A 14,946-nucleotide genomic window follows, 5' to 3' on the forward strand; every position below is an offset into this window, starting at 1 on the left:
ATTTATTCAATTTTTTGCCATTTGAATACTTCATTTACGTATTATATACAGTGAATTCTCTAGGCTGAACCTCATAATGGGTAGAGGATCATCATCTATACCCGAAGGCGTAGGAGCCTGGGCGGGAGAATTACCATTTCATACGTTAGTCTCAGAGGTGTTCCTTGAAATGTTGATTGTATCTGCTAACCGATTTATGCTTCACTTGCAGCTGGACTGAAGGTCAAACATGTCAGGTATTGGATATCATCGCCTCTAACGCATCCTATTCAAGAGCGTATACAAGACAAAGAATGGATCGAAGAGATCAATATCGAATCGAAAAGAAACTTTGTCTTCAGGTATTAAAAGATACAGAATGGATGAATTGGATGATCCGTCATAATCTCGTTACACGTAATACTCAAGGCGTACTACAAGCTAAAGATGGATGGGATAAACATCATCTAGCTATCTCTAGGTTGTTGAAGGCGTAAGTCATCCGCAATTTGTATTCTACATAAGACGTAGCTGGGCTGATGAGATGATGTCAAACACTGTAGGCTTCGAGAGCCAGCTCTAGCTATTAAAGGAGTACTTGGAACGGTTACCAATCCTGCACAGCTTATGGCAGGAACACAAGCGCATTACCTATGGTGTAAGTAAAGTCATGAGCTGAGTTGATGATACAGTATAAAGGGTATTGCTAAACATAGCTCTGCTCCTCAGCTCAATGGCAGTCTACTGGTAAAAATACGTGGTATTTTAAATATTTAGCCTTACTGCTCAAACGTAATCCCTCTTGGCTGGAAGTCACAACAGCCAATGTGTCCTTCGATACTCGTCGAACGTTGTCCTTTGCCAATCCTACCAGTATCGACCAAGGTAACAGTAATACAGAGAGGAATAAAAGAGCTCTGTCTAGGCGTTCATATCAATCGAAATCGAAAACAACCTCACCGTCGAGTACTTCAATCGCAGAGTCTCGAATTCCCAATTCAGTAGATGAGAGGGTATCTTTCTCTACTTTCGTTGATTTGGAAGGGCCAAACAACAGCCCCGATCCTCCAGGTATACAGCCAAGTCAAGCTCAGATTGCTTCAACAAGTACTGGTAATCTCACGAATAAACCAGAAGCCGCCTTGTTAATACCATCGCTTACTAAAACTGGTCCACAGTCCGATACCATATCAATCAAAAATGGTGATACGGAAATTTCATCGCATTTCAACCAACAAATGTTCATTTTAGAGACCCTCGATGATGTTGAACCTACTAAGGATATAAATCCGCTTCAACTTTCTACCAATTGCTCGTCATCACCTGACAATTCGCCAGCTGTCGAAGCCACGGTCTTGCAAATCGGTGATGGAGATAACCCAAGAGATACAGAAAGGAGAGAAATCGGTCGTTACAGCTCAGAGCTTGTATCGTCATTATTGGATATAATCATTAACGAGGTCGGACATAGGTAAGCTATCTTAAAGTAACATGTGATACTTCAAGTTGCTGATTATATCATTTATGATACCATGACGAAATGAAAGATCCTCGGCGTGTATGAGAAATATCGAAATTTGCGATAGTGGAGAACACCTCGAGATAGGACCCAAGATCATTCAACTTATTACTGATCTAGGTGGAAATGTGGTCAAGAGATATTCTTGCGGTAACCGCGACCCAAACGTCAAGCGATTTGTACTCCATGATTGCCATTCAAAATGTTGGGTGATTAACCACAAGAACGCTAGTGCTCCCACAGGATACGATGTGATCACCTTACAAGGTTTGGTGAATCTCATAATCGACCTTCGCAAAGCGGAATCGGATCGCCTTAGCAAAGATCAATCTACCTCTTCGGCCTAAGTACAGTATGGTAGTCCTGTTAGGTCCTGTCTAACGAAATGGCGCCGGATCATTCCTTTCATACCTTTGGCCGTATAGCAAGACACCTCTTCAATACTTGCCACTCCTCACATGCCACCCTGTACTGTACAAAACGCGTAGCAAGTCCTCTTTTCAACTTAGCAACCTTTGTGCATATACGATAACTTCACAACGATTCACTGTACACAGCCCGAACCTGTAAGATATATAAGATGAACTATTCACCTTGTTAGAAGGTATTCCTCACGACCAACATCACAAACACAATTAAGCAAAATTGAAACAAGAAAACCCTTAAAAAGTTTCCAAAATTCCAATACCTCTTCTCAAGGCCCAACCAACCCAAACCAACTATTATTACTTAAACAGATCATTACAACCAATCAACATGTCAATTCCGACTTCACCGACTTTCTGCCGAGGCTATGTTTTAGCACCCAACATCCTTCTCACAATCAAAACTCTCCAATTGACCCTTATGCAGTCATTCAATGTCCTCATGGAGTTCAGGTTCCAGAAAGAATCTCACCTAGATGTAAAGAATCAACTGGTGCTAGAGCATGTTGGAGGGCAAGATATTGTGAGATGCATTGGTGTGGTGGGTGTAAGAAATTTAACGGTATTGGTAAAGCTGGTCTAGGCATAGAAGGGGAGAAGGAGAAGGAAACACAAAAATGACTTTATCGTCCTATTATGGCTTAGCCGATCCTTTCTCCTCCGCACCTCCACATCCCGTCTCTCTACCTTTCCACCCATGCCCGCCCTCTGCCCATACCGTACCCTCGTATATTGTACCTAACCCAGCTATAAAATCATGTCATCTAATGTATTCCCAAACAATTGGTTTAAACACTTTGTTCCCCACGGACATCCATCCAAGCTTGATTGATTTCGTTATTACCATAATTTTGGAGTGCAATATCATGATCTTCATATTCCTCTTCCTTGATGTCTTCAAGGATTTCTGAACCGTTTGAGCTTGGTGAGAAATTGATTGTTGTGTCTTTTGGCGATTTGATGATACTCAATGGTATGGGTCTGATGTATTCGTTATTGACTGTATGTTTGTGCGTTGAGGTGAAATAATCTTCTTTCTCGTTATAACCATAATTATCATTATTAGGTGTGATTACAGGTTTTATATTGATAGGTTTATCTCTATTAGGTGATCTTACCATCTCATGTTGATTATTTAGGTGTTGTGTCAAATCGAATCTTACCGACAATCTTCTATTCCCAACGCTATTTCTTGCATTTGATGATCTTCTTAAATTGAAAGGATCAGTAAATCTAACATCAACTGAGCTAGGTATATTATCATCATCATCTAGAAGATTTTGATTCTCATTTGATCTTGCAAGAGGCACAGAAGAAGGTGTGACTAAATTTAAATTTATACTTGATGATGAAGTTCTTGATCTTCTTCTTGGTGTTCCATCACCATTATCTTCGTGATCATTGTTGTAGTTCAGATTGTTAGTTTTAATAGGTGAAGTATAATTTATTGTAGATGATTGACCAAATGAAGGTATTCTTTTTGTTTCTGATAACCATTTAGGTGTAGTATTAGTATTAGTACTAGAATATGAAGTTGATTTTGATTTTGATTTTAAATTTTGAGAATCTTGTTTGAATTTGATTAATTCGTTTATATCTTTTTCCAATAAACCAATTAGAGATTTATTGATAGTTGTTAAATTTGAATATATAGGTGAATTTCTAATTTCCAAGATAATCAACCAGAATGATAATAATTCGACTAGTAAAATAAATAAGTGTGTCGATTGGAATAATAATGGTATTGATTCATTCTGATTCAAGTTTAGTAACGATGAAGTTGAGATAGCTGGTTTAGGTTTTAGATGATAATTTATTGTTTTAGATGGTTCGGTGTTAGAAATAGGGTACAGAGGTTGTATTGGTGTATGTAAAGGTGTTGATGAAGTTGTATATAATGAAAGTAAATTCAAAGCGATAAAACCTGAAAACATGATTGTTAGTTCCAAAGAAGATGGATAGAATTGATTACGCTTACCAAATGTTATGGTAAATTGAAAGATAGTTAAACAGAGTAAAAATTCCGAATTATACAACCATTTATAGCGTATGTTTTCTTTTCTATTCTTTGATCTAAGTCTGGTAATGGAAGTTGTATGAGTAACGTGTGATCTCACGATACTAATGCAGGAAGAGCAAGAAGTAAGCTTCTTTATTACACAATCATATCAATGTTGCGTTTCAAGTGGGTTACACTTACAGCTTGCAATAACCATATCCCTTGATCAGAATTAAAGGAGAATAAGCAATTAGTGATAGTCCAAGTAGAAGATCGAGCAAGAGTGAATCATCAATATGGGTAGTTGTTGGAGTTGTATGTGATGAGTATATCGTAAAGCAAACGAGAGCGATTGAGAGTAACTATAAATCCACAATGTCATTAGTATCTCTTCCGACAAGCTGAGATGAGGGGGCAGTATGAAAAGTATGAGGTGTACTTACTGTGATATTGGTATTTCCAGGCAAGGAATTGATGATACTGATCATTGCTGCTGTGTTTGTGAGGTATACCTAAAGTGATACTGGATTTTCGAGCTATGAGGTGATGGATACTGTTGAGATGAAGACAAAGAAGATAATGATCATTAATCACTTTGAGTCTAGCTGACTTGACGTGGAATCTAGTAATGGGTAGTATGTATCGATTAATCACGCGATTCTGTACCAAACATACTTGGCATTGATGATGAAGGAACAATCACGTCGATCAATCTGACTCTATTACACATAACGAAGCATGTGAGATCAAAATGATAGGATGGTGAATAGCTGAAGGATGTTCGACGCAGTTCCATATTGACTATAACGCAAGTTGACATGTCTCGTAGAAACGATTAATTGATATTAGTGATATCATTCACTTAAGAAGATTAGTGGTAACCCTTGAGTGATGTTTCAAGCTATCATCAATTCAATGGTAAAACAAGTATTCCTATACTCTTGATAAAAGCTTATCCGCTTGAATAGGCAGTGATTCACTATCAAATACTGTATTGAATAGGGTTACATACTATCGAGCTTAGTTGACAGATAACAACTGAGACATGACCGGTTTCTTCGTACCTTTTGGCTGGAACTTGAGGAGTCGAGTGAGGTTTTGATTTCCATTATACATTATTCGACGATAAACATATCTGACAATGAGAAGCTACTCCTGTAGGTTCTGCTTGCGACATATACTGATCGTCCTGCTCGTTTACATTTGACTACATGTGCTTGAAATGATAAATGATCGTTATCGATAACAAACCATCGCTTCCCAAGCGAAACAACGACTAGCTACTAACTGAGGGGCTCCTACAAACAATCGATCAATAAAATTATTGATAAGATATCACAGTGAAAATTAAACGCCACATACAGTATATGGTTTCGGGATTTCGGCCGAATCGACTCAACCTGCCACAAATCATATTAATTATATAGTACACCGTAGAGATGATCACCAAACAACTTGCTGAAAAAAAAAGTCCAGCGCGACTATAGGCTCAATAGGATACGGCAGATCCATACTAAGGGTTTGAACCCAAACCAATCTTTTTCAATACAACTCAAATACATCTCTTTCGACTTTTACTTCTTCTCCCTTTCCTTCAAAAATAACCATACCAAAATGTCTTTCTCAAGATCATCAGCTCAATCCCTCAAACAAGCTCTTAAAGCTACAGCTCCTAAAGCTGCCGGCAGACAAATTGCCAAAAGATCTTACACCCTCTTAGCCAGAGAAGCACCAAAAGCTATGGTTGCTTCAAGACTTGGTGTAAGTGAAATTGTGCTTGAACAGGAACAATTTGCTGATATATCATAATAGGCTACAAGAGGTGTTAAGACTCTTGACTTTGCCGGTACAAAAGAAGTTGTTTACGAAAGAGCTGATTGGCCTCTTGATAAACTCCAAGAGTGAGTTGATGACTTTTCTTTTCTGAATTAGTTTGTTGCTAACAAACCACCTAGCTACTTCAAAAATGATACTCTTGCTATGATTGGTTACGGATCTCAAGGTCACGGTCAATCTTTAAATGCTAGGGATCAAGGTTTAAAAGTTATTGTTGGTGTAAGAAAAGGTGGTGAATCATGGAAACAAGCTCAAGAAGATGGTTGGGTACCAGGAGAAACTTTATTCGATATCCCAGAAGCTATCAACAAAGGTACAATCATCATGAACTTGCTTTCTGATGCTGCTCAATCACAAACTTGGTCAGAAATCGCTCCTTTAATCACCAAAGGTAAAACCCTTTACTTTGCCCACGGTTTCTCAGTTGTCTACAAGGAAGATGTGAGTAAGAGTCCCAACTTATTTCATTTTACTCAATTTTATGTCATTCGTTTCAATCGCTGACTCGCTGACCTGTTTCCCAGACCAACGTCGTCCCACCAAAAGACGTCGATGTCATCCTTGTCGCTCCTAAAGGTTCAGGAAGAACCGTCCGAACCCTTTTCCTCGAAGGTCGAGGTATCAACTCTTCCATCGCCGTCTACCAAGATGTCACCGGTCAAGCTAAAGAAAAAGCTGTTGCTCTTGGTATTGCCGTTGGTTCAGGTTACTGTTACGAAACTACTTTCGAAAAAGAAGTTTACTCTGATCTTTACGGAGAACGAGGTGTTGTAGGTTGAATCATTCGCTTAAATCAGATCTTATGCTAATCCAAGCTACAGCTTATGGGTGGTATCCAAGGAATGTTCCTTGCCCAATACGAAGTTCTTAGAAAGAACGGTCACTCACCTTCAGAAGCTTTCAACGAAACTGTCGAAGAAGCCACTCAATCTTTATTCCCATTGATCGGTAAATACGGTATGGATTACATGTACAACGCTTGTTCCACCACCGCCAGACGAGGTGCTCTTGATTGGGCTCCTAAATTCAAAGAGTAAGTGAATTCTTGGACTACACTGGACTCTGCTAATAAATCTCCGATCACAGAGCAAACCTTCCCGTCTTCGAAGCTCTTTACAAATCATGTAGAGATGGTTCAGAAACTAGAAGATCTCTTGAATTCAACTCTAGAAAAACTTACAGAGAAGATCTCCAAAAAGAACTTGATGAAATTGATAACCAAGAAATCTGGAGAGCCGGTAAAACCGTCCGAAAGCTTAGAGTGAGTTGTCAGCACATAGATACATAGGATGGTAGCTGATGTATCATGCTCTATAGCCTGACGCCAACAAAGATGAGCTTTAAACAACTCTCTTTAAATGACATTCTTTAGGGAATTAAAAAATAAAAATAAAAAAGATCATCATATCTCATAGTTTAGCTTGTTACGAGTTTATGCATACCTTTTGGATCTGGATTAATTGGATTATAGCACATGGTACATAACTACGCTAAGCGATACAGAGAGTGGATCACAGAAAGCGTTTGCGTGGACATCAAAAAAATATAAGACTGATAATATATCATGATAAGCTAAATCGTAATAGACACAATTAGTAACGCTCCTCAAGAACTTCAATTACGTTACTGACCTTTGAAATTTGATTATCCCGCCAATGGAATCAACATGAGTGTCTGAATGTACTTGATCGATTTGAACCTCGTAAGACGAAAGACCAGGCACTCGACAATACTCGTCCATAGTGTACCAAATCATATCTGCGATTTCTCGAAAATCTGCTCGATATTGATATCCAACAAAGTCCCAAGCGTATACTGCTGCGTGAATGAAAACAGGAGTTAAATGGTGTATATCCGATTCATCTTGCAAAGCATAAGGGTATTCTTCTAAGGAATTAATTTGATAATCTTGCCAATTTGGAGGGTTATACCAAGAATGGGGAATCTGTTGGTCACTCTCACATTTACGTAGAATACCCATTGCTACATCTATCTCGTCTAAATAGAAGTGGAATATTCACGTAAGTATAGGACGTAGTGAAGAGTCGTGACAGAACGCTCACTGAAAATGGGCGCCAACTATATGACAAAAGTGATTTTTAGTCGACATCCGTTATAGATATTCAAAGACTTACTATCTCTAACACAGTATACAGATCATTCAATATATCAACCACATCCAGTCCTTGATAATCGAATGATGGGTCAATTTCGTATCTATCCATTAGAGTATTATACAATCCCTCATGAAATCTAAGGTAGTTGACCAAATAAACCCATACCATAGCTAATCGATCACGGCTGATAGAGAGCTAGACTGAAAGCTATCAGAGCCGCACTGGGTTGAAGTAAACAACTCTACACGTACCCCTTTTTTGGCATTTGCGGAGAAATCTCCAGTATTTTGTTGTGCGACACCTTGAGATCTTTCTGCGCCCTTGATATCCGCTTGATTGTCTCGGAATTCTGTAAAGTAGAGTGGTGGTGCTTTCCAGTAATGAGATAGCTTGTAGATTAAAGGGTTCTCGACTCTACGATATGGCAAAATTGAATTTTTGTACTTTCGACTTTGTGACTTGGAAAATGGTGGTTTGGTAGTTTCGATCACAAAATCGATACCATGAATAATCTCATCTTCAGTTGATTTAGGGAGACCTTGAGGCGTTTGATTGATTTCACACATTATATACAGCATCAAGATACAGGGTGATCAAGGAATACTCGTGTACCATGTAACTTACCTCAAGTTCAATGCTCAACGTAGCTCACACAGATAGAATCGCATTAAATCAAGAATGGTTCATGCATCCGGGTTGGAACTCTCGCAACTCAGTGGTCAGTGATAAACAGTAACTGGTCAAGGTTAAAATGGGTACGTACTACTGTACGTTATTCGTAATAGATAGATCGACGCTCATCTTAGTCAGTTTAGATTAGATTACGCCTGCTGTTTCGACTGACTAAGGAAAATGACATTCGGGCTATATTTGGGCAATTTTCAGTACATATTCCCTGCGAACGATAGTAAAAGGGATAATATGAAACGCATCGTGAAAAAAATCTACGATATGATCATTGCATACAGGCTCGAGCGATGATCAAAGGGATATAATACGCGAACGATATGAAAATGACAAACACTATTGGCGATATCCTGAGTTATAGCAATTGGTTCAAGGGGTAGGCAATGATCAAACGTGTCAGCATTGACCTGATTTCAAGCATTACTCTCAGGATAAGGATAGTACTCTTACTCGTAATACTCTAAAAAGAAAAGGCATAAAAGGATGTGAATAAGATTGATCCAAGATGTCCTCTTCTATCTTTTTGATTCTTGCTCATCTACATTGTTATTACTGACATTTAAAGGAATAAAGTACATCAACAAGATGGTATACGAGCTAGAGGAGAAACTCTCTAAATCAATGAAAGCTTTGAGGATTAATAAAACTCCAGCGTAAGCGAAAATCATTCCGAACATTCATACAACAAATTGCCAATACTGATTATCAACTGACATTTGCTACGTCTTAGAGACCAATATGAACTCGCAACAATCCCAATACCCAAAGCAGAAGGCACAAAAGTATTAATCAAAATTGGTTCAGCTGGATTATGTCATACAGATTTAGTAGTTTTAAATGGTGGTTTTGGTGGTGGTTTGCCTTTGACTGGATCGCACGAACCTGCAGGGACAATTGTTGAACTATGTGATAGAGCTTTAGAAATTAATGGAGGATTGAAAATAGGTGATAGGGTTGTGGCTTTATTTCATCAAGATCTTTGCGGTAAGTTGACCAGCACATTGTCAGTGATGATTTTGAACTAACATAATAAGTTGGATCTAGGTACTTGTTCAGATTGTAAATTTGGTGATTGGAAGTAAGTCCAAGAGTTTGTTAGATAGATAAAATAAGTATTCACTTACCAACTCTTTCTGCTGCTCAGATATTGCAGTCATTCAAAATATGGAGGTATCACTACCGATGGATATTTCGCTGAATACGCTTTAGTTGAAGCGAAATCTTGTGTAATTATTCCAGATTCAATGAGCTTTGAGCAGGTAAGTCGACATCAGATAGAATCTATCTATCCCATGATATATAAATCAAGAAATAGCATCTGCCATCATGAAGTAATGATGTTATATGATACTTCAAGCTTGTTCAGCTAGTGACTGTTAACTATCATTTAGGCTGCCCCACTTACTTGTGCAGGTGTAACAGCTTATACAGCAATCAAAAAAGCTAATCTGAAACCTGGTCAAATTATCGCTATAAGTGGGTTAGGTGCTGTAGGTAGTTTGGGTGTACAAATGGCTAAAGAAATAGTAAGTCGTGAACAAAACTGCAGAGAATTACAGGTAAAAACATGCAGCAATTCACTAAACTGATTGGGCGGATTCACGTTTTTATTTATCAAGGGTCTCAAAGTAGTTGCCATAGATGTTAGACCAGAACCTATAGAATTAGTTAATTCATTTGAACTAAAACCAGATTTAATCATCAATAGTAACGAAGTATCTTTAGAAGAGGCATTGAAACGAATTATAAACTTAGACCTGAAGGATATGAAGGATGGGAAGGTGTTGATGGTAAGTTAGATTAACTCAACTGGGTTTTCACAGAACGTATCTGTAAATTAATTCTGTGAAATTACGTAGTGACCTTGTTGGTAGCCGATCCACCCGCATCGCACTCATATGGAGCTGCAATAACTCGAAAACATGGCACTCTGATCCTCGTTTCTGGTCCATTACAAGGAATTAAATTGGAGTTCACAGATTTGTTGTTCAAAGATTTATGTCTTAAAGGTTCTTTACATGGTAATGCGGTCGACCTAAAAGAGACAATTGATTTATGTTCAAAATCCAATACCAAATCTCATATTAAGAAATTTCATATTGAAGAGCATAAAAAGATGTTGAGAGAAACTGAAAAAAAGGAATCAAAAGGTAAAATTGTGGTAACCTTTTGATCTCACTTCACTAAGATGGGAGAGTGGGTAGATAGTTTAATTCTTGATGTATTGCTTGCACTTGAATATGCATTTAATTGTAAATAGACGGACTACTGGTTAATCATTGTAAATGCGAGGTATCAATACTCGCTTAGTGATTGCAATTCACTGCCACCCAATTGACATGTATTGTTTTGCATGCTTTGCACCTAAAACCATTTTTAATATATATATATATACCTATGCCTCAACTTTCGATTTATATACACTCTTGGCGACAGTAATGGCTTCTTGCACTTTGGAAGGTTCATTTCCTACACCAGTAGCAGAATCATCACGACCACCACCCTTTGAAAAGAGAATTCATTAGCGTCTAAATTACATACCACTGTTCGAGGAGAAAGGTAATACTCACTTTACCACCAAGGATTTTACTGATTTCACCTAACCATGATTTACCATCTAAAACCTTTCTGTCCAATACTTCTTTTGGTAAGTAGTTGGTATGAGCAACTTTACCAGTTTCAGTATCTGTTGAGAATACGTAAATTGCTTTGGAAAGTGATTTTCCTGAAGTTACAGCTGCTCCTAATGTCTGTTCGTAGCAAATAAGTGTAAGCTATATCGCATCCAAGTCACAATTTCTTGAGCTTACTTTGGCATTACCACCTGCAACTTCAAATTCGCCAACGTAAACATTTTCGTTGGGGTTTTCTTTAAAGTAAGCTTTGATAGTATCTTGAATGACTTTTGAATCAGCAGCAGTTTTAGCTTTAGCAGCGGCGACGATCTCGGTTTGCATCTTTTCGAAAGTAGCTTTGAATGATGCTTTCTTGATCAATGAGATACTACTTTGACCGAGTTCCTGAATTCATACTACATCAGCTTGGGGATAATGTGCGAGTGTAAAAGCGTGAGAGCGGAAAAGGAATTAAGCGTAGAAAGGGGGAGGAGTGGTGAAAGGCGAGGCGAAAAAGAGAGAGAGAATAGAGGACAGGAGAGAAAAGGATCTAGGAGGGTTTTATCCCACTCACAACTAGATAAGGCTTCATGGCAGTCTCCTTTTCTTTACCTTGTAAATCCTTGATTCTATCTAATCTTCGTTCAAATTCAGCAGCTTTTCTTGAAACTTCATGAGCTTCATGTCCAGTGACAGCAACAACACGTCTAATACCTTTAGCAATCGAAGATTCTTCTACGATAACGAAATCTTTGATGTCATCTGTTTTAGCTACATGTGTACCACCACAGAATTCAATACTTGTCCCTCTCCATTTTGAATCTTCAATGTTTTGTGCAATATCTTCTAATGGATAACCTAATGAAACTACTCTAACTGGATCAGGATATGCTTCACCAAACACAGCTCTTAATCCTGGAATCTTGTATGCTTCAGCTAAAGACATTTCTTTGGCATACACTGGCGCAGCTTTCTTGATCCATTCATTACAGATAGCTTCAATTTTGACAAGTTCAGGTGTACCAATAGATTTACCGTGTGAGAAATCGAATCGGAGTTTGGTGGAAGCAACAAGAGAACCTTTTTGATCGATATGATCACCGAGAACTTCTCGAAGGGCAAAGTTGAGAATGTGTGTACCAGTGTGGTTATTTCGTATAGGCCATCTTCGGAGCTGCGAGATATTAGCGGGCTTACAACGAGAGACCGATGCTACTCACCTCATCATATGTACAGATCACCTCATCGCCAACCTTGATCTCACCTTCTTCCATTTGACCAATATGTAAGACGTAACCGTTAAAGACTTGTACATCTTCTACCTTGAACTCGGCTTTACCGTCTATAGCAATAACACCGGTATCGTATTCTTGACCACCAGATTCAGCGTAGAAGTTGGTTTTGTCGAGTAAGACACCGAAAGGAGCGTTAGGTGGGAGTTCAGAAGTGGAAGAGTAGAATTTGGAGGAGTGGTAGATTGATTTGACAGTGGCTTTGATATCGTCGAGTTCTAGGTAGACAATCGAGTATCAGTATTATATTGTGTTCCAGAGGTACATGTTATTCCTCCGACAGTCTGGTCCAAACTAAATTGATCATCCAACTCACGATACTTGAACGAATCATCGGTCTTTGGGACTTGATCATTAGCTTCTAAAGCACCTAAATCATGTACATCTAATTTGACCGTTCCGGCTACACCTTTGTCTTTGCCACCTGCCTTTGAAGCTTCAAGTGATTCTAATCTAGCTTTTTCAAAAGCATCTTGATCAATCTTTAAACCTCTTTCTTCAGCCATAATTTGAGTTAAATCAACTGGGAAACCATATGTATCGTATAATCTCCAAATATCTTTACCACCAAGAACATCTCGTTTCTCTTCTATAGCGGTACTGGCGTATTTGTTGAATAATGCTTCACCTCTGGTCAGTGTTCGAGCGAATGAAGCTTCTTCTTCGTTGAGGATTTCAATGAGTTCAGGAACTTTCTTAGTGACTTCGGGGAAGATGCCAGACTAGTGAAGCAACCGTAAATTAGTTTGACCTGATGTACATTCTGCTAAGCTCAACTTACCAAAGATTCAACGACTACTGGTACAAGGGAAGAGAAGAAACTACCAATCTTGACGTTCAACTTGTTGTTAGCGTATCTAACACCTCTTCTCAAAATTCTTCTAAGCACATAACCTCTACCATCTTTATCAGGTACACCACCATCTGAAATAGCAATTGTCAATGTTCTGATATGATCAGCAATGACTCTGTAAGCGGTATCGACACCATCTACGTCTTCTTCTCCTAATTTTCCTTGATATGGTCTAGCACCGGTTAATTCTTGGATTTTAGCGAAGATTGGTGTGAACACATCGGTGTCGTAATTGGAAGAAACGTTGTGGAGGATTGAGACTAATCTTTCGAAACCCATACCAGTGTCGATATGTTTAGCAGGTAATGGACGTAATTCACCAGATACTTCTCGGTTATATTGCATGAAAACGTTGTTCCAAATTTCGAGCACATTGGGATCATCGGCATTGACAAGTTCTGGTACTTCTCGACCGCCAATTCGGTCAAAGTGGATTTCACTGGATATGGTCAGCTTAAGCTAGAGCCGATGATATGGATATACTCACCTACAAGGTCCACATGGTCCAGTAGCACCCATTTCTGCGATTTCGTCAGCTCAAATATAGTATCACACGATGAAACGAGCTTACCCCAAAAGTTGTCCTTGGCGTTACCAGGTAAAATATGACTTTCTGGTACACCAAGATCTCTCCAGATTCGTCTAATAGACAACTCAGTACAAGTACAATCCTTATGGCAAAGTGGTCACTTACTGAGCCTCTGTATCCGGTTCTAATCCTTGTTTAGCATCACCTTCAAAGTAAGTAACATATAACCTATCTTTTGGTAAACCGTAAACTCGAGTAAGAAGATCCCATGCCATTGTGATAGCACCGAGCTGTGTACAATCTACATCAGCTACCAGAGACAACCAACGTGTAGCAGTAACTTACCTTGAAATAATTTCCGAAAGACCAGTTTCCTAACATTTCAAAGAATGTATGGTGATAGGTATCTTTACCGACATCGTCCAGATCTATATCGTTATATGATTAGTTGGATATCCCTTTTTCGACTTATAAGGTAAAGAAGCAGGTTTCAACTAACCGTTATGTTTACCACCTGCTCTAATACATTTTTGACTGTTGACAGCTCTAATCAACTTTGAAAGATCTGATTTTGGGTCGGCGGTACCGAGGAGAAGGGGTTTATACTGGTTCATACCCTATACAGATGATCGAATATTAGCAGTGAGCTACAGAATCTGAGTTTAAGCAAGTCTACTCACAGCATTGGCGAAAAGAAGAGTATCATCATCAAAAGGAATTACACCACTTGAAGGCCAAAAAGTATGTTCGAAACCAGGTTGATTAACGAAATAATCGATATATGTTTGTCTGACTTTAGCAGCTGGCCAATCTGCTGGAGAAGGCCATGGATGAGGTGCAGAAGTTGGAACTTCTGGTTTTTTATCTGCGAATGACATTGTTGTTTTATATTTAACTCTTGTTGATAGATGAGGTTGAGGTCGAATAAAAGTAGAAGAGAATAGTTGAGAGCGTAAACGGGAAAAGGTGTTCACGCCAGAGAGCATATAAATTACTGCACTGCAGAAAGATACACTTGTAGCTGTCTGTGCAACGGTTCGAGTCGAAAGATAAGGTAGAGCTAATGAAGATAAGAGAAGATAAGGTAGATGAGAG

The 14,946-nt window shown here is 38.7% G+C and overlaps 6 protein-coding genes across 6 annotated transcripts; 3 read left to right on the forward strand and 3 right to left on the reverse strand.

Annotated features, from left to right (window-relative positions):
• Positions 1-76: 76 nt before the first annotated feature.
• L201_006191 (uncharacterized protein) lies at positions 77-2,544 on the forward strand (the record flags this gene model as incomplete). The annotated part of the gene is made up of 5 exons (XM_066221913.1): positions 77-144; positions 212-472; positions 543-637; positions 709-1,450; positions 2,100-2,544. 5 exons carry the CDS (start codon positions 77-79, stop codon positions 2,542-2,544), a joined length of 1,611 nt encoding a protein of 536 aa, XP_066078010.1.
• Positions 2,545-2,711: 167 nt separating this feature from the next.
• On the reverse strand, positions 2,712-4,410 carry L201_006192 (uncharacterized protein; the record flags this gene model as incomplete). Its single annotated transcript, XM_066221914.1, has 4 exons — positions 2,712-3,847; positions 3,902-4,044; positions 4,124-4,284; positions 4,366-4,410. 4 exons carry the CDS (start codon positions 4,408-4,410, stop codon positions 2,712-2,714), a joined length of 1,485 nt encoding a protein of 494 aa, XP_066078011.1.
• Positions 4,411-5,536: 1,126 nt separating this feature from the next.
• Positions 5,537-7,102, forward strand: L201_006193 (ketol-acid reductoisomerase, mitochondrial; the record flags this gene model as incomplete). The annotated part of the gene is made up of 7 exons (XM_066221915.1): positions 5,537-5,683; positions 5,735-5,823; positions 5,878-6,199; positions 6,283-6,528; positions 6,580-6,791; positions 6,845-7,019; positions 7,076-7,102. 7 exons carry the CDS (start codon positions 5,537-5,539, stop codon positions 7,100-7,102), a joined length of 1,218 nt encoding a protein of 405 aa, XP_066078012.1.
• A 218-nt stretch (positions 7,103-7,320) lies between these two features.
• Positions 7,321-8,441, reverse strand: L201_006194 (uncharacterized protein; the record flags this gene model as incomplete). Its single annotated transcript, XM_066221916.1, has 5 exons — positions 7,321-7,330; positions 7,390-7,756; positions 7,822-7,837; positions 7,894-8,070; positions 8,127-8,441. 5 exons carry the CDS (start codon positions 8,439-8,441, stop codon positions 7,321-7,323), a joined length of 885 nt encoding a protein of 294 aa, XP_066078013.1.
• Positions 8,442-9,147: 706 nt separating this feature from the next.
• Positions 9,148-10,735, forward strand: L201_006195 (uncharacterized protein; the record flags this gene model as incomplete). Its single annotated transcript, XM_066221917.1, has 8 exons — positions 9,148-9,215; positions 9,293-9,546; positions 9,607-9,640; positions 9,707-9,821; positions 9,954-10,088; positions 10,182-10,269; positions 10,326-10,352; positions 10,422-10,735. 8 exons carry the CDS (start codon positions 9,148-9,150, stop codon positions 10,733-10,735), a joined length of 1,035 nt encoding a protein of 344 aa, XP_066078014.1.
• Positions 10,736-10,957: 222 nt separating this feature from the next.
• Positions 10,958-14,729, reverse strand: L201_006196 (alanine-tRNA ligase; the record flags this gene model as incomplete). The annotated part of the gene is made up of 13 exons (XM_066221918.1): positions 10,958-11,065; positions 11,133-11,312; positions 11,373-11,582; positions 11,752-12,351; positions 12,398-12,687; positions 12,786-13,191; positions 13,251-13,761; positions 13,810-13,843; positions 13,894-13,964; positions 14,017-14,141; positions 14,197-14,279; positions 14,351-14,468; positions 14,532-14,729. The coding sequence occupies 13 exons, from the start codon at positions 14,727-14,729 to the stop codon at positions 10,958-10,960; spliced, it is 2,934 nt and encodes a 977-aa protein (XP_066078015.1).
• Positions 14,730-14,946: the final 217 nt, after the last annotated feature.

This window comes from Kwoniella dendrophila, chromosome 8 (assembly GCF_036810415.1).
Source record: "Kwoniella dendrophila CBS 6074 chromosome 8, complete sequence".
In the NCBI taxonomy this organism is placed as follows: domain Eukaryota; kingdom Fungi; phylum Basidiomycota; class Tremellomycetes; order Tremellales; family Cryptococcaceae; genus Kwoniella; species Kwoniella dendrophila.